General features: G+C 40.9%; 1 protein-coding gene across 8 annotated transcripts in view; it reads left to right on the plus strand.

Annotated features, from left to right (window-relative positions):
* The window catches only part of IWS1 (interacts with SUPT6H, CTD assembly factor 1), a 64,930-nt gene that overhangs the window by 37,767 nt on the left and 8,130 nt on the right, over window positions 1-19,033 (plus strand). For 4 of the 8 annotated variants that reach the window (XM_081243205.1, XM_081243203.1, XM_081243207.1 and 1 more), the window contains exons 11-14: window positions 975-1,086; window positions 1,650-1,706; window positions 4,741-4,852; window positions 10,159-10,529. In XM_081243205.1, the coding sequence (XP_081099331.1) occupies window positions 975-1,086; window positions 1,650-1,706; window positions 4,741-4,852; window positions 10,159-10,290 (413 nt within the window). In that variant the 3' untranslated portion in view covers window positions 10,291-10,529. Of the gene's footprint in view, window positions 1-974; window positions 1,087-1,649; window positions 1,709-4,740; window positions 4,853-5,322; window positions 8,314-10,158; window positions 10,530-19,033 lie in introns of those variants that run through there. The other 4 variants (XM_081243206.1, XM_081243208.1, XM_081243209.1 and 1 more) reach the window with 3 other exon arrangements.

Genomic DNA, 19,033 nt, shown 5'->3' on the forward strand with positions numbered 1-19,033 from the left:
CCTAGAGAATATTGTGCTTAGTGAAATATATATTCCACATATAAGTGATATCGTATAGTACTTGTCAGACAAAGACAAGTACTATATGATATCACTTACATGTGGAATCTAGAAAATAATACAAATGAATCTGTATACAAAACAAACAAACATACAGACATAGAAAACAAACTTACGGTTATCAAAGGGGAGAGAGAAGTGGGGGGGGAGCAAATTAGGAGTACGGGATTAGCAGATACAAAATATTATACGTGAAATAGATAAGCAATAAAGATACACTGTATAGCACAGGGGATAACAGCCTATAATGGAAAAGGCGTCTGCCAAAGAAAGAATCACGGGCTTCCCTGGTGGCGCAGTGGTTGAGAGTCCGCCTGCCGATGCAGGGGACACGGGTTCATGCCCCGGTCCGGGAAGATCCCACGTGCTGCGTAGCGGCTGGGCCCGTGAGCCATGGCCGCTGAGCCTGCGCGTCCGGAGCCTGTGCTCTGCAATGGGAGAGGCCACGACAGTGAGAGGCTGCACCGCAAAAAAAATAATAAATAAATAAATAAAATCACTATGCTGTACACCTGAAACTAAATATTGTAAATCAACTATACTTCAGTTAAAACAAACAACAGAAGATTTTCTGTTTTCAAGAGACTAAATTTAGGAATTAAACTGTCTTTATGAAATAACACAGTTAGTTGATGACTATCAAAGTGAGTTAGATGTTACTTTCTTTAAGCCTCTGTGGTGATTACAGGTTTAAGTGATCTTTTTATATTGAATTTTCTGAATTAGCTGGAGCTAGTTATGATGCTGGTATCATGCTGTGTTATTCTACAAATGGTCCTGAAATAATGTTATCTTTAAGGAAAGAATGTTCTTAATGCCTAGAGTATGACATTATACTAGAGTATGGTTATTTCAAAGAATGGTAGTAGAAATGCTACTTTATGGGCTAAATAATTAATTTTTCTCTGTTGTAGATGAATGGTCTCGGCCTATATTTGGTCTTACCTCAAACTACAAAGGAATGACAAGAGAAGAAAGGGAGCAGAGAGACCTAGAACAGATGCCTCAACGGCGAAGAATGAACAGGTAGGAGGGAACAGGTATGAGTAAGTGGAGTAAACGTTATTGTTGCGATAACTCGGGGGGGGGGTCGGTAATTAAGATCATTAAGAAACCTACAAGATGGTAGGATTTTGTCTTTCCTCTGCTTGATATGTCTTGTAGTTCATGATACCTTTTTAGTTTAAATGTGGTAGTGTACAGTGAAGCTCCACACCCCCTCCCCTCCCAGGCTTTTCTGGTTGGATCTGGCCTCTGCCACCGTTCTGGAGGTTGCTTAGGTTGTTTCAGCCTTTTGCAGAAAAAACTTTCTCAGTCCCATTTCCAGATCCTTAAGAGAAAAAAAAAGTTTCGATTTGTATCAATAAACTGGATGTAATTGCATCCAAGATGGCAGAGTCATTACAGGTGAGAAAATAAGTAGTACTTTTATAATACAATATTAGGAATTATTTCCCCTGATCCAGTGTAAAGGACCTAATAACGGTGGTCTAAGTTTGATATTTCATTTTGCTCTTTTTTCCTTTATAAGGTTATAAGTTATAAGGTCCTGACATTTCCTAATAACTCGTCAATTACTTTTTTCCCAGCACTGGTGGTCAGACACCCCGAAGAGATTTGGAAAAGGTGCTGACAGGAGAGGAAAAGTAAGATTTTTGTATTGATTTTCAATGTAGACTGTATTGGGAATGTTCTGCTTGCTGCTTTGTTTTAAGAAAAATAGCAAATGAAATGATGCTCTGTTCACATTGGCAGGGGATGATTCCTAGTGTAGTATTTGTTGAATATTCACTTCTGTGGGTGCCCTGGAGGTCATAAGAAGATGGAGAAATAGTTCATTCAATAAAGATTTTGTTGCTGCTTGCTATGTGCTAGACTCTGGTAAACTCTGAAAATACAGAATCAAACTAAAAGTAGTCCATTCTCCCAGAAAGTCTTTAGAGGGATTGCAGACCAAGGGGAAAGGTTAAGCAAAGATGTGGGCTAAGCACGCAGGCCTGTTTTAGGGATGGCAGGTAGTCGGGCAGTAGTATGGTACCTGAGGTGGTGGAAGATCAGGTTGAAAATGCAGATGTTGACCAAATTCTGAAGGGCTTTAAGTCAAGATGAGGAATTCTCACTTCTCTTTGTGGTTTCCTAGAAAGTTTTTGAGTATGGACATGAAGCCGTCAGATTGATTTGGAATGCTTCTGCTGGTAGCACGATGTAGGATGGGTTGCAGGGCAGAGGAACTGAAGACAGTGATACAGCTAAACTGAGACTGTAACGGAGAAGCAGAAGGGTGAGGAGGCCTCACAGGTGTGCAACTGCCAGGAGTCTGGCTGGGTGGGCGAGAAATTGGCTAGAGTTGAAGATACCAATCAGAATTTTAAACTTAAGTAACTGAGATGATGGTATTACCCTTCACTAGAGCGGAGAGGAGGAGTGGACGTGAAGACATAGGTGATGTCTGTTTTGAGCATATTAAATGTAAGGTGACTGAGATAGTCCTATAATTATCCTGGGCTTAGAACTGGAATTTGGGCTAGAGACATAGATTTGATAGTTACCTCCGTAGAAAAGATTTTTGACTCAAGAGAGTACAGAGTGGGCTTCCCTGGTGGTGCAGTGGTTGAGAGTCTGCCTGCCGATGCAGGGGACATGAGTTCGTGCCCCGGTCCGGGAAGATCCCACGTGCCGCAGAGCAGTTGGGCCCGTGAGCCATGGCCGCTGAGCCTGCGCGTCCGGAGCCTGTGCTCCGCAACGGGAGAGGCCACAACAGTGAGAGGCCCGCGTACCGCAAAAAAAAAAAAAAGAGAGAGTACACAGTAAGAAATAAACTGAACCCTTTGAAAAGGGGCGTAGCCAGTGAAGGCCAGTGAGCAGATGTGGTCCTACACGTTGGAGGAGAACCCAGAGGAGAATGAGACCATGCTTGAGGGGGCCGTGGCAGAGGGTAGGCTTCACGGGGGTTTGTGCAGTGAGGGCTGGCAATCAGGCAGCACCCAGATCGCAAAAGGAGAACGAGAAATGAGCTAGAGGGAGCAAGTGTCGTTTGCTCGTGGACAGGTGTGCTGACAGTGGCTTCAGGGGAAAAGTAAGAGTTGTGGGAGATTTTCTAGTCAGTTAATGTATATGAAAGTTATAGAAGTTTCAGTTCACGTATATGAAAGTTCCAGAAGCTTGATACTAAGAATGGAGTAAACCATACAAGGGAATGGAAACAATTTTAGACTTTTTTAGCCTTCTCTTCCTCTTCTTCCCCCACCTCCACAAATACCCACCCTCCGTTTACCGCTGAGGTGGTTAGTTACCTAAAAGGTTGAATGATTCGAACTCCTAGACATCAGATAGGCTTTACTTTTGAAGGATGGTGGTCTTCGGTTAGTCTAGCATGATAGTTCTCAAATTTGTACATAAAAGTTACTGTATGTGACGCCATCCAGTGCTGGCAAGGATGCAGAGAAACTAGATCACTCATCCATTGCTGTGGGGTGAAATGGTACAGCTGCCCTGGAAAGTAGTTTGGCAGTTTCTTGTAAGGTTGGACATGCAACCACCATACAACCCAGCACTTGCACAAGATTCTTAGGCATTTATCCCAGAGAAATGAAAACTTATGTTTGTGCAAAAACCTGTCCATTAGTAGTACAGCTTTATTCGTAATAGTCCACAACTGGAAACAACCCAGATGTCCTTCAGCAAGTGAATGGTTCAACAGACCCAGTATATTCATACCATGGAGTACTGCTCAGCAATTAAATGGGACAAAATATTGATCGATGTAACAATTCGGTTGGATCCTCAAGGGGGGCATTATGTTGACTGGATAAAGCCAATTTCTAAAGGTTACATGGTGTATCATTCCATTTATATGACATTCTTCAGATGCCAGCATTACAGAAATTAATAGATTCATGGTCACCAGGGCCTAGGGACTGGGCAAATGGCTAGGGAGGTGGACATGTTTACTAAAGGGCAATAGCAGGGATCCTGTGGTGGATACACGAACTTACACACATAATAAAATTGCATAGAACTAAATACACACACAGATAAATGAGTGCAAGTAAAACTGGGGAAATGTAAATAAAAATTGATGGATTATAGCAACATCAATATCCTGGTTGTAATATTGTACTATAGTTTTTGCATGTTGTTACCTCTGGGAGAGACACTGGATCTCTCTGCATTAATTCTTGCAACTGCATGTGAATCTATAATTATCTCGAACTTGTTTAAAAACAAGAAACAGACCAAAAAATTACTGTATGAGTTGCCTTATGCAAAACCACGTAAACTACTTTATGGGCATACTCAATCTGGGGGGTCATTTTGACTCCCTGGTTTTTCACCTCACAAGTGAACACATCACATGAGTGACTCTGTTAGACCAGAGAAATTGAGATTCAGAGTCCTGATGGAGGAACCAGCCTTAGAAAGGAGAGATGCGATTATACCTGAAGCTGAGGAGAGGTGAAGAGGAATCCTGAAAATGCAGAGGAAATTGGCTTTGAGGGGGAAGTTGAGCCATTGGTACAGCAGTGTGAGTGATGATGCGGCCATCTAAGACACACAGCAGGATACTGGAGCGGGTGACTTCGGGAGGGCAGAGGAGGTTTGACACAGATGTGCAGCCGAATGGGGTGGACCCGGGTGTGGTCGGCTACATAAGCAGCATGCTCTTCTTCCCGTTCTCAGGGCTCTTAGACCTGGAGATCCTGGATTCTGTGCCCGGGCAAGGGTCCCCATGCCCTCGAACAAGGACTATGTTGTCAGGCCCAAGTGGAATGTGGAAATGGAGTCGTCCAGGGTAAGCGAGCAGGGGGACAGCAAGGTGGATCTGAAATGCAGATTACTGTTCATCTTTTACTTCGTGTTTAATAACCCTTAACAGCTCTTAAGGTTTATCTGATTTGACGAGAGCTATTTTCTGGTCACTTATCTAGCCAGATCACTTATTGCTGATGAGGTTTACTTCAGACTTAAAGAAACATTATCAAGTTGGGAAGTTTCCTCTTATTAATCCCTTTATTTCAACTGAATCTTGAAGCCTAGAGTGTTTTGGTACAGTCGTTTTTTTTTTTTAAGAACCCTGAGAAACAAAACTTACCTGCTTCTGCAACCTACCCCTCCCTTTCTATTCAGCTGTTTTAAGTAATTCTGTTGTGAAGTGTTTATTAGGGTAGACACTTCCTCTGCCATCACTGTAAATACTATTCGGTGATCCTTATTGCTTCTCAGTAATCTTTTTTTATTCTCCGTTCAAACTACTCTTTCTAGCCTGGTATTCTTAAAAAGGGCCTAAGCCGATTGGAAAAGCATAAGAGGCGATTTGCAGAACAGAAACGACTCAGCAAAGTGCACCGTGCTGTCAAGTTCAGCATTGAAGGCAACAGGATGCCCCTGTAGGCCTGGCCCTACCAGAGCGTATCCGGGAGGTATCCCCAAGGAAGCATGCTCTGTGCATGGGCTTGAGTTGTCAGCAGCTAGAGTGAAAACAAGTGTGTGTGTGCTTTCTTAACCAGAAAAGGCCAGGACCACTTTTAGTTTATGAAATAATGACCCTAACAGGCACTTAGTGACATTCTAGTCCTCTTGAATATTGAGAAATTGATACGGGATTCCCTTCCTAGAGACTAATAGATAATTACGTCACGGCTAGGCATTTTGGTCTTTCTGAGCGGTACCCTTTTTATTAAAAAGGTTTTTGTTAGGGCCTGGAATCCTAGTGGTCTCCCTTACAGGCATGTAAATTGGTTTGTAACGTCTTGGTGAAAGGGAGGTGGCTTCTTTTCCTGTTGTCAGTGGCTCAGTAACTGCATTTGAGGGCTCATTGCATAAAGCCTGACACTGAATATTTAGGAGATAAATTTAATTAATACATATTCAGTTCATGGTCGGAAATGAAGAAGACTTTGAAACATTCATAAAGCCAGACTCACTGACCTGCTGTGCTCGGTTAACGGTGGCGCCTTTGCGGCAGTGCCCTCTTGAGCATCTTTCTGAGCATTGCCTTCCTTTTGTGACTCCTCCGTGACCCCTGCTTTGGCAGCTGTTTCCATGGACGCACTCACCTTCCTGCCGTTTCACTTTGTTGTTAAGCTACTATCAAAACAAAGCACACAGTCTTAATTAATGAGAATAAATAAAGGATAGAAGAGCACTGGTTCAGTGCTAAGAATTTCTTCATCTCTACTTCCTTCCCTTTTTTCTTCCCACCCCCCCCCTTTTTTAGGCCACATCTCAGGGCTTGTGGGATCTCAGTTCCCTGACCAGGGATTGAACCCCGGGCCACGGCAGTGAAGAACGTGAAATCCTAACCACTAGGCCACCAGGGAAGTCCCCTTCCTCCCTTTTTTCTTCTTTCCATTTCCATGTCCCTTGATATCCCTCCTTCCCCTCCTACCACTCCTGTTTCTCTTTACCTTTACTTTTCTCACTGTCTCTTCCATCCTTTTTTCCTCTCTTTCGTAATACATTTTCTCCCCCAGCACACTATTTTGAGAATCAAGAACTATCATAGGGCAGTGAAAAACGTAATAAAAAATCCTAGTGGCCAGTCTTCTTTGGAAGGGCATGTGCCTGTCTGCTGGTGTTGCTGCTTCAGATCCCACCCTCCCTGTAGGTGATGGGGAGGTGGGCAGAGGTGGCCCAGCCTGTTGCTAGAGCGAGAGGTGACCAGCGTGGCGAGAGGGGAATTCAAGCAGAGTTCTTCTCCTTCATCCCCAACACTCCCCAGGTCAAAACGGGCTGGTATTTATCTTGGCCTGTGTCTGGCTTATAGAGCTCTGTCAAAAAAAGAAAAATAATAAGGCATGTTTTGGGGGCTGGTAGTCCCATGTTACATTTCAGTAAATTGTCCTTAAACCACCTGACACTGTTTTCCTGTTCAAGAAGCTTCCTTACATATTCACTCAAGGCTTTCGCATTGCACAGACACTAATGAGTGTTACTAGAAAACATGTTTCCCAAGAAGAAAATTGGAGTGAGTAAATGGCTTTCAAATGAAACTTTTTGTTTTAAATGTAATTTTTATTTTTGAAATTACGAGAGTAAATATACTAGAGAATAAACCCCATTCCCAAAGTCCTGCTCTTCCCCTGTGTAAGTCACCACTGTTAACAGTTTTGATGTGTTACATGTATTTTCAGTAATGCTTTAAACTTAGTTTTTTCTGCTTATAATTGTAGAAAATTTTGAGATGATAAAGAGGAAAATCACTCACCACTCAAAAGCAATTTGATAAAATTTTTGCCTTGTTTTCTATTGATACTTTAATATAATTAAAATTATATTGTATAGAATTTTGATCACTTCTCATTAAACCACCTTATAGTTGTCATTTGTAATGGCTGCATAATAGTCTATCATGTGAATATATAATTTGTTTGTTCATTCCTCTATGGTTTCTGATTTTTCGCTTCTAAATAATGCAGTAACCTGTGCTACGTTGTATGTTTATATGCTAACTTTTTCCATGGAATGCTTTTAAAATAACATTAAAATGGCACAAGCAGTGCATGTTTTTATATAAAGTTTTAAATACGAAAAAGCACAAATGAAATGAATGTCACTTGTAATCCCACCACACCTTAAGATTAACATTTTGGGTTCTTTTCTCTCCAGTCCTTTATGTATTTGTACATAAGTATTATTACTGGTTTGGAGAGGGTTTTGTTGGAGGTGGTGGTGTTTTTTTGTTTTTGTTTTTTAACTTTTAAGCAAAATTGTGATCATACTCATTTATACCTTGTTGGGTTTGTGTTTTACTTAACATGGTAATAATTCATTTGAGCTAACATTCTTCAGTGACTTAATATTGTATTGTAATATGATTGTACCATATTTATTTAAGCAAACCCATCTTGCTAATCTTTTGGGCTACTTTTGGTTTTTCACTGATAAAGCAGTGCAGCATATACAGTTTTACTGTCCTAAGGAAGTGGTGTAGGGTTGACAAATCAAGAGAGAAGTCATTGAATTTGACAGGCTAGGTACTCAGTTCTGTGTGTTTTCAGGCTTGGGGTAACCAGGCATCTGCCAGATACAAGTCATACAAGCTGTAACCAGGAGTAGATCAACGCAGCCTGGGCATGTCCCAGTTGCTGAGGCTAGAGGGCTCAAATTACTAGAGAAGGTCCTGGGAGTGGACAAGGAGAAGTCCAGGCTGATGGGTAGAGCTGTTGGGAGTTGGGCAGTTGGCAGAGATCTGAGCAGGTTAAGGCTTCCGTTGTGGACTGATTGCAGGTACTAAAAATCAGGGCACGGGCTTCCCTGGTGGCGCAGTGGTTGAGAGTCTACCTACCGATGCAGGGGACACGGGTTCGTGCCCCGGTCCGGGAGGATCCCACATGCCGCGGAGGGGCTGGGCCCGTGAGCCATGGCCGCTGGGCCTGCGCGTCCGGAGCTCGTGCTCCGCGGTGGGAGAGGCCACAATAGTGAGAGGCCCGCCTACCGCAAAAAAAAAAAAAAAAAATCAGGGCACATTGTCTGAAAGGACATGAGATCTTCGGGACTGTCTAGAAATCTGGGGTATTGCTTGCATAGGGTGACATTCGCATAACTTTCTCCCCTGATGATGAAGTTTTATGCTCCCTTAGAGTACCAGTGCCCAGTAGTAAAACTGATATAAAATAATATTTGGAATTGGGATGTATGTAGAAAGTCTAGGATGGATGATCAGTGCAGCTCTTGTTCAAGAAGGACTTAGAGGTCTTTGCTTATAACTGAGGTGGAAGACGAGTCCAGAGGTGAGATAAGGCTTGGGGGAGGTCTCCCCAACTCAGAAGAACTTGACGACACTGGTACCGACCCTAGAATGTCTCCTAGTCTCCACCTTAGTTTAGCATTCTTTGAATTGAGCTTCACAGGTGATTCAGTAGTAAACATCTGGGGAGAAGAAATAGAAAATCCCATCTTTTTTTTTTTTTTTTTTTTTGCGGCACGCAGGCCTCTCACTGCTGTGGCCTCCCCCGCTGCGGAGCACAGGCTCCGGACGCGCAGGCTCAGCGGCCATGGCTCATGGGCCCAGCCGCTCCGCGGCATGTGGGATCTTCCCGGACCGGGGCACGAACCCGTGTCCCCTGCATCGGCAGGCGGACTCAACCACTGCGCCACCAGGGAAGCCCAGAAAATCCCATCTTTTTTTAACCACTCGACAGTCGTAAAGATTGGATTGTTAGATTACTGGAGCCAGCAAGAAGAGTTTGCCCTGATATGACATAAATGGCAGGCCTTTTCAACATTTCTAAAAGGTGTCAATTTCTTGGAGACCACACCTTTTCAAGACACAGTCTTTTCAAAGTAGAAGAGAAATTACCTAACAAGCAAACCTTTAAACATAAAGGGCAAGCAGGAAGAGATGCAAGAAGTATAAGCCCCGTGGTTCAAGAGAATTAATTTACTTTTCTTTTTGTGTCAAACTAATTGATTGCAAAATAGTAGTAATAGCAATAATAGCTGCCTTTATTTTGAGCGCCAATTGTGTGCTAGCCTCTGTGCTTGTATTTGTTATTATCTTATTCACTTCTCCCAGCAGTGCTGGAAGTAGTTCAGACGAGGGGCATCATTTGTACAGGGTTACAGAACCCTGACGAGTTTCTAATCAGAAACTAGAGTTCCAGCAAGCACCTTGCGGTTCTAACCTCATTCATTATGCTTCAGGCTTTTTCTCGATGACTTTCCTTGCCTTAGAAGATAATTATTTTTTATGCCAGCACTGTTTGAAGGTGTATATGTCAAGGGGTCACCTCCACATTTGGTCTTTGAAAGGGAGAAACATACAGTCAAAATGTAATCTGATGGAATTAAGGGGATTGTAGTTTCAGTTTTAACCCCCCTTTCTCTCTTGTAGCAAATTTCTGTGGACTAGAGGCAAAATTTGAAAGTAAGGCACAGATAAGGAAAAAATTATTCTCCATTGAGAGAATTGAATATGCTTTTCTAACACTGCTGTGTATACTTGCTCTGTTGTTCCTGAGGTCACCAAAGCTTATTCTGGTTATTCCAGAGCTGAGAGCTCTTCTGTCTGCTGGCTTTCAGATAAAAGAAGACGAAAGACAAAACTAAGTGTATGTGTTTCAATAATTTGCTCTTTAATTTTTACCCCACTCTTAGTTTCAGGGGACCTCCAAGAAGGGTATCAGTCGACTGGATAAACAGATGAGAAAGTTCACAGACATCAGGAAAAAAAGCAGATCTGCACACGCAGTAAAAATCAGCATCGAGGGCAATAAAATGCCCTTGTGACTGCCTGGGAGGTTCCCTAACTCTGCTCTTAAGAAATGCGCAATGGACTCTTTGGAGAAAGATGATATTTTAAAAACTTTTTTAGTGTACCTGTAAATGATTCAGCTTGTATGAAATATTGTCATAGGACTTGCATTTCTCTCAGCTATATTTAAAACCATTTGTTGTGCACTTTGTACAGAAGAATACTAGTCATACTTCTATCAACTTTACACAATAAAATTCCATTCTGGTTTTGGGGGGCTGTCTCTTCATTGTCTTCAAGGATGCATTCTCCAGGGGGGTGAAAATTAGTTCTTGGTGAGTGCAGAAAAATTTTAGATATTATAGTGGTTTGTGGCCCTTCAGAGTGCAGACTGCCTAACTGTGGTGTGGTTTGTCTGGTCGTTACCCTTGGTTCCCGACCTTGAGCTCCTACAGCCCTTGGGATTGCTGGGTGCTAGGGACGTCTTTGTGATGCAAATGAGGTGAGTCATGGTAGACCCCTGGAGAGCTTTAGGGTGGGGGCTGGTCACCAGAAAGGGCCTACCACGTTATTAGAGGGTCGGGACTTCGGGCAGGCCTCATGGCCTGGGGGCTGGGGGTGCTGGAGATGGGCATAGTCATGTTCCCCAGTGATGTAATCAGTCGTGTCCAAATAGTGAAGCCCAGTTAAAGACTCTGGACACTGAGGCTCTGATTGGTGAACACACTAATGTGCTGAAATGGTGATGGGCCTTAATTCCACAAAGAAGGGGTGCAGGAGCTCTGTGTTTCCTCCCAGACCTCACCTCACCCTGTGTGTGTACTGCATTTGGCTGGCACTCCTCATTTGAATCCTTTACAATAAACCTAATTTTAAGCGCAGTGCTTTCCTGAGTTCTCAGTCATTTTAGCAAACTCTTGAACGTGAGGGGATTGTGGGAACCCCCAAATTAGTCGGAAGTAGTAAGTAGTCGGTCAGAAGGGGGGATGGACTCCACTTGCAGCCGTCCTCTCCGGTGCAGGCAGCTCGTGGAGGACTGAGCCCTTACACCCGTGGAGTCCAGTGGTGACTTCAGGGGGTCAGTGTCAGAACTGAATTGCAGTGTCCTACTGGGGTTGAAACAAAATGCTGACAAAATCTTATTTCTTAGTATTTCTCGTTAGGGAAATGTTTAATTATTTGATGTAAATTAAATTTGTTTTCTCCTCGGGGGGGTCCTACAATCTGAAAAAAAAGATTGAGAAATACTGTCTTAGAGGAAACATGGACATAATTAAAAATCACTGTAATTGCTGATAAGCAGCCGGGCAGTTGGGATAGAGAATAATATTGCTTATGGCTATATTCTATTTTTGTGATACTTTAAAGTCATTTAATTAGTCTCTGCAGACTTATTTATGAGAAGTCTCTTGTTAGTCAAGATGACTAAATCCAAGAGTAAGTAATTGATTTTAATTATAGAAATCTTATGATACAAACTGGGGAAAGGTTATCTGGCAATATTGATTTTCAAAAACACATGAGGATCTTATTGGCGATAAAAGCCTTGGAACAACCAAAAAATCAGGAAGTTGGTGCACTTTACTCATAAAAAAATGAGGATCTCTTTACCCTTACTTTCAACAAATTTAAAAGCACAAATGTGATAGTTGTAAAAAGCAGGTACGTAAAGATATCAGAATAGCTAACCACTAGGTGGAGATGGAAAAAACTATTTTCTGCTATGGCGTTTTTGCTTTATATTAATACCCTCAGAAACACTCGTGAGAACAAAACAAACAGCCATCTACTGAAACAGATGTTGATGACCCTGATCATTAAAAATTCGAAACAAGAAAAGTAGAATAGTACTTTTTAAAAAAGACTTTAAAGTTACTAATACACCATTCTGGCATTTAATGGGGTAAGCTCTGGTCATCTGAAAATTTCACCTATGTAGGGTAAAACTGATGGTGCCAGGTGTTAAAGTGATAATCATACCTGGGGAATTCAAAATGTTAAAAAAAATTGCTGGTTTCTGTATAAACTGCCATTGCTCTGTGGTTCATTTTAAGTCTCAAAACTGGCCGAGAATAGTCTTTTTTTTTAAATTGGAAATACTTCCAATTTACAGTAATGTTGCAAAAGTGGTAAACTCCCATATACCCTTCACCTATATACACGAAGTATTAACGTTTTGCCACATTTGCTGACAGCTTGCCTCTTGATCCCCAAATACTTATGCATATTTCTCCCCAAAACAAGGACCTTTAGTTTGTCCCAGTGTTGGTGGTGTTAACTTTGGCCACTTGGGCGTAGTGATGCAGAATCACTTTTTTTTTTTCAATTAAAAGAAACAGTTTGAATTGATTAATTTTAATTTTGGGAAATTAGTTGTATGTGAATATGTAAAATACACATAAAATTTGCCATCTTAAAGGACAGTATCCAGTTAGTGGCAATACAAGCATTCCCTTTATTGTGCAACAGTCACTGCCTTCCATCTCTGGAAATCTTTTCAGCTTGCAGAAGTGAAGCTGTACCCATTGAACAGTAACTCCTTATTCCCCTCTCTTCCAAGCCTGGCAAACACCATTCTACTTTGTCTCCGATTTTGACTACTATAGATGTCTCATGTAAGTGGAATCATACATAATTCTTTTTTGACTGGATCATTCATTCAGTTAGCATAAATGTCAAGGTTCTCCTATAGTGTAGCATGTGAAAGAATTTCATTTTAAGGCCGAATAATATTGTATCACGTATATACCACATTTTGTCTATCCATTTTGTTGATGGACACTTGAGCTGCTTCCACCTTCTGGCTATTGTGAATAATTCTGCCATGAATATGGGTATACAAATATTTCTTTGAAACTCTGCTTTAAATTCTTTCAAGTATATAGCCAGAAGTGGAATTGCCAGATCGTATGGTAATTCTATTTTTAAAAAATTTTATTATTATTATTATTATTATTTTTTTTTTGCGGTACGCGAGCCTCTCACTGTTGTGGCCTCTCCTGTTGTGGAGCACAGGCTCCGGACGCGCAGGCTCAGCGGCCATGGCTCATGGGCCCAGCCGCTCCGCGGCATGTGGGATCCTCCCGGACCGGGGCACGAACCCGCATCCCCTGCATCGGCAGGTGGACTCAACCACTGCGCCACCAGGGAAGCCCCAGTTATTATTTTTTTTATTTAATTTTTTTAATTTAATTTTTTTTTTTGGCTGTATCGGGTCTTAGTTGAGGCATGCAGGATCTTTCGTTTCGGCGCGGGCCCTTCAATGTGGCGTGTGATTCTCTCTAGTTCTGGTGTGCAGGCTCCAGGGCAGGTGGGCCCTGTAGTTTGCGGCATGTGGGCTCTCTTGTTGACGCGTGTGGGCTCAGTAGTTGTGACGTGCGGGCTTAGTTGCCCCATGGCATGTGGGATCTCGGTTCCCTGACCAGAGATTGAACCCGAGTCCCCTGCATTAGAAGGTGGATTCTTTACTGCTGGACTACCAGGGAAGTCCCTGGTAATTCTATTGTTAATTTTTTTAAATGGCTGCACCATTTAACATTCTCACCAACAGTGCAAAAGGGTTCTGATTTGTCCACACCCTCACCAACACTTATTCTCTGGTTTTTTGATAGTAGCCATCCTAATGGATGTGAAATAGTATTTCATTGTGATTTTGATTTGCATTTCCCTAATAATTAATGATATTGAGTATCATTTTGTATTCTTATTGGTGCTTTGACTATCTTTGAAGAAATATCTATTCAAATCCTTTGCCCAGTTTAAAGTAAGTTTTTCCTTGTTGAGTTGTCAGAGTGCTTTATGTATTCTGGATAACTCTTTATCAGCCATAAGATTTGAAAAATTTTCCCCATTCCTTGGGTTGTATTTTCAACTCTGTTAATTGTACCCTGTGACACACAGTTGATTTAAATTTTGATGTAGTTCAATTTATCTTTTTCCTCTTTGATTGCCTGTGCTTTTGTGGTATCCAAGAAATTATTGTCAAATCCAATGTCATGAAGCTTTTCTTTTTTTTTTTCTTTTCCATGCAGTTTTTATTTTTGCCTTTTCCAACAACAGTGTTGTTCATTTTTTAAAATTTTTATTGGAGTATAGTTGAGTTACAGTGTTGTGTTAATTTCAGGTATACAGCAAAGTGAATCAGTTATACATATATACACTTTTTAAGATTCTTTTCCACTAAACGCCATTATAGAGTATTGAGTAGAGTTCCCTGTGCTATACAGTAGGTCCTTATTAGTTATCTCTTTTATATATAGTAGTGTGTATATGTCCATCCCAATCTCCCAATTTATTCCTCCACCTCCCCTTACCCCCAGTAACCATAAGTTTGTTTTCTACATCTGTAACTCTTTCTGTTTTGTAGATAAGTTCATTTGTACCCTTTTTTTAGATTCCACTTATAAGCAATATCATATGATATTTGTCTTTCTCTGTCTGACTTACTTCACTCAGTATGACAACCTCTAGGTCCATCCATGTTGCTGCAAATGGTATTATTTCATTCCTTTTTATGGCTGAGTAATATTCCATTGTGTATATGTACCACATCTTCTTTATCCATTCCTCTGTTGATGGACATTTAGGTTGCTTCCATGTCCTGGCTATTGTAAATAGTGCTGCAGTGAACATTGAGGTGCATGCATCCTTTCAAATTATGGCTTTCTCTAGATATATGCCTGGGAGTGGGATGGCTTTATCATATGGTAGCTCTATTTTCAGTTTCTTAAGGAACCTCCATACTGTTCTCCATAATGGCTGTACCAATTTACATTCCCACCTACAGTGTAGGAGGGTTCCCTTTTCTCCACACCCTTTCCAACATTTATTGTTTGTAGATTTTTTGATGATTCATGAAGTTTTTCTTATGTTTTCCTATAAGAGTTTTATCTCTTACATTTAGGTCTTTGATCCACTTTGAGTTAACTTGCATTTGATATAAGGTAAGCATACAACTTTTTTTTTTTTTGACATGTGAATATCTAGTTTTCCCAACACCATTTGTTGAACAGATTGTCCTTTCCCATTTAATGGTCTTGGCACCCTTGTCAAAAATTATCTGACCATATATGTCTATTTCTGGACTCCATCAGTCTATGTTTGTCTTTGTGCCAGTCTGATACTTCTTTGACTACTGTAGCTTAGTATTAAAATTTGAAATCAGAAAGTGTGAGTCCTCATACGTCATTCTTTTTCAAGACTGTTTTTGCTATTTGGGACATTTGAGATTTCATATGAATTTTAGGATGAATTATACTGTTTCTGCAGTAAACATCATTGGGATTTTGATAGGGTTTGTATTGGTTTGGTAGATCACTTTGGATAGTACTGACATCTTAAGAATCTCCCAATCTATGAACACAGGGTGTCTTTCCATATATTGTTTTCTTTAACTTCTTTCAGCAATATTTTCTCATTTTCGGTACACAAGTCTTTCACCTCCTTGGTTACATTTAGTCCTAAGTATTCTTTTTGATGCTATTGTAAATGGAATTTTCTTAATTCCCTTTTAGGATTTTTCGTTGTTAACATGCAGAAATGCAACAAATTTTTTCATATTTTATATCGTTCAACTTTGCTGAATTTGTTTATTCTAACAGCTGTGATGTGTGTGGGTGTGTGTGTAGAATCTATTGGCATGTCTGTATTTAAGAGCATGTCTGCAGACATTATTTTTCTTCTTCCTTTCCAGTTTGGTTGACTTATTTCTTTTTTTTTTTGTGGTACGCGGGCCTCTCACTGTTGTGGCCTCTCCCATTGCGGAGCACAGGCTCCGGACGCCCAGGCTCAGCGGCCATGGCTCACGGGCCCAGCCGCTCCATGGCATGTGGGATCTTCCCGGACCGGGGCACGAACCCGTGTCCCCTGCATCGGCAGGCGGACTCTCAACCACTGCGCCACCAGGGAAGCCCGACTTATTTCTTTTTCTTGTGAAATTACTCTAGCTAGGACTTCCAGTACCATTTGATTAGAAGTCTCAAAAGTAGGCATCCTTAATTTTTCCTGATAGAGGAAAAGCTTTCAGTCTTTCACCATTGAGTGTGATGTGAGCTTGTCATGTATGGCCTTTATTATGTTGTTATAGTTTCCTTCTATTCAGTTGAATGTTTTCATCATGAAAAGATGTTGAATTTTGTCAAATGCTTTTTCTGCATCAGTTGAGATGGTCATGTAGTTTTTGCCCTTTATTCTGTTAATGTGATGTGTTACACTGATTGATTTTTGTGTTTTGAACCATACTTGGATTCTAAGAATAAATCCCTCGTGGACTTCCCTGCTGGTGCAGTGGTTAAGAATCCGCCTGACGGTGCAGGGGACACGGGTTCGAGCCCTGGTCCAGGAAGATCCCACATGCCGCGGAGCAGCTAAGCCCATGTACCACAACTACTGAAGCCTGCTCACCTAGAGGCCGTGCTCTGCAACAAGAGAAGCCACTGCAATGAGAAGCCTGGGCACTGCAACGAAGAGTAGTCCCAGCTCACCGCAACTAGAGAAAAGCCCATGGGCAGCAACAAAGATCCAACACAGCCAAAAATAAAACAAATTTATTATTTATTATTATTATTATTATTGCGGTACACGGGCCTCTCACTGTTGTGTCCTCTCCCTGTTGCGGAGCACAGGCTCCGGACGCGCAGACTCAGTGGCCGTGGCCCACGGGCCCAGCTGCTCCGTGGTATGTGGGATCTTCCCGGACTGGGGCATGAACCCGTGTCCCCTGCGCCACCAGGGAAGCCCAATAAATTAATTTTTTTTAAAAGAATAAATCCCTCTTGGTCATGGTGCATAATTCTTTTATGTGCTATTGAATTTGTTGGCTAAAATTTTGTTGAGGATTTTTTAAAAAACATTTCCTAGAAATAAAAAGCCATGATTTTGTTGTTGTCAACAGCATTAATCACAGAGTGGCTAGAATTTTTGTTCACCTCTACTGTTTATTAATATTACTTGAATATTCTCTTGCTTTTACGGTTAAAAGCATTGAACACCTATGATACCCTAATGAATGTGTATTCTTGCTTATATTATATGCTATAGTGCTATATGATTCCTAGACTCTGGCACTGATCTTACTGTTCACTGATACTTCTTACTCAACAGATGGCCTGAAAATCACTCTAATAGCAACTTGTATTTTAACTTTAATTTGGCAAAGTTATTTTTCTAGCTACTCTGGCAGTATGGCCTAATTCAACTTCTTAATTTGGTAATACACAATCCTATTGGATACAGCAAGAGAGTTATCATAACATATTGACCCTCCCCCTTCTCTAGTGGTAGGAATAAAGGGTTAATAATTGACCAAATATCTGTAGTGAAACAATTCAGAATTTTAAAGGCAGTCTCTACTCTGTTCTAACATTTGGTACACGTTCTTTATTTTTGAAAATGTGGTAATATGTACAGTTTATCCACATATAAAGTTATGTCTTAAAGTGAAAGTTAAGAGCTAATTGTTTAGTATCTATACAACTTTTATTGCTAAGAGCTTTTTTTCTTAGTCATAATACATTTTTGAAAATCACGTTTCGAGAGTTTCATGTGAGTCCATTATAGCATGAGAAATAGATTGTCTTTTTAGTTCAATAAATTTTATTTTCCTAGGGTTTGAAGATAAAAGACGATCAGCTCATACAGAAATTCATTTTAACAAACGTTTATGTTTAGATCATGATACTTAATGATGTAGGGAGTCTCAAGGTGTAGAAAGTATGATCCCAGCTTCGAGATGTTTATAATCTTGCAAATAATTAGAAATGCCTCACTCTAATAATAATAATAAGCATCAGAGATTGTTAGTTTGAACAGTCACCTGATACATAATCATCTTTGTCATATCAAAATTCAAAAAGTCATTCTGAAGAGGACCTTCACTGAGTTACATGTGAATAATATAGGCCTACAGGTTTATTTACTTTATTGTAAGACATGGACACAAGAGGATTGTTCTTCCCCTGTGTTGAGGATGTTTCCACTTATCTCATTCAATATCCCCATTTAATTTTCCTTGTAACAATTCTTTTAAACATGGATCTTTTAAAGAATTGATATACTTCCTTTTACTGAATTGTGACAATTTTGAAAGCCAATATCCTTTCATTTATTTTGCAGGAGGGGGTGTGAATTACTATAATTAATTTTTAAATAACCTTTTAATATTTTAGACTGAAGTAGTGGGTTTTTTTGTTTTTATTGAGATATAATTGACATACATTATATTAGTTTCGGTGTACAACATAATGATTCAATATTTGTATATATTGTAAAATGGTCACTCATTCACTGCAGTGAGTCTAGTTATCATCCATCACCATACATAGTTGAGAATTTTTTTCTTGTGATGAGAATTTACCAGATCTACTCTCTTAGCAACTTTCAAATATGCACTACAGTGTTATTAACTATAGTTGCTATGCTGTACATTACATCGCCATGACTTATTTATAACTGGAAGTTTGTACCTTTTGATTCCTCTCACCCACTTCACCCATAACCCCACCCCTCGTTCACTGAGATTATTATTAGCAGTAGTATTTTTATTTATTTATTTATTTATTTTGGTACGCGGGCCTCTCACTGTTGTGACCTTTCCCGTTGTGGAGCACAGGCTCCGGACACGCAGGCTCAGCAGCCATGACTCACGGGCCCAGCCACTCTGCGGCATGTGGGATCTTCCCGGACCGGGGCACGAACCCGCGTCCCCTGCATCAGCAGGCGGACTCTCAACCACTGCGCCACCAGGGAACCCCCGCTGAGAATTTTTGGATCAATATTCAT

This window comes from Mesoplodon bidens, assembly GCF_964165515.1.
Source record: "Mesoplodon bidens genome assembly, chromosome: 8".
Lineage (NCBI taxonomy): Eukaryota > Metazoa > Chordata > Mammalia > Artiodactyla > Ziphiidae > Mesoplodon > Mesoplodon bidens.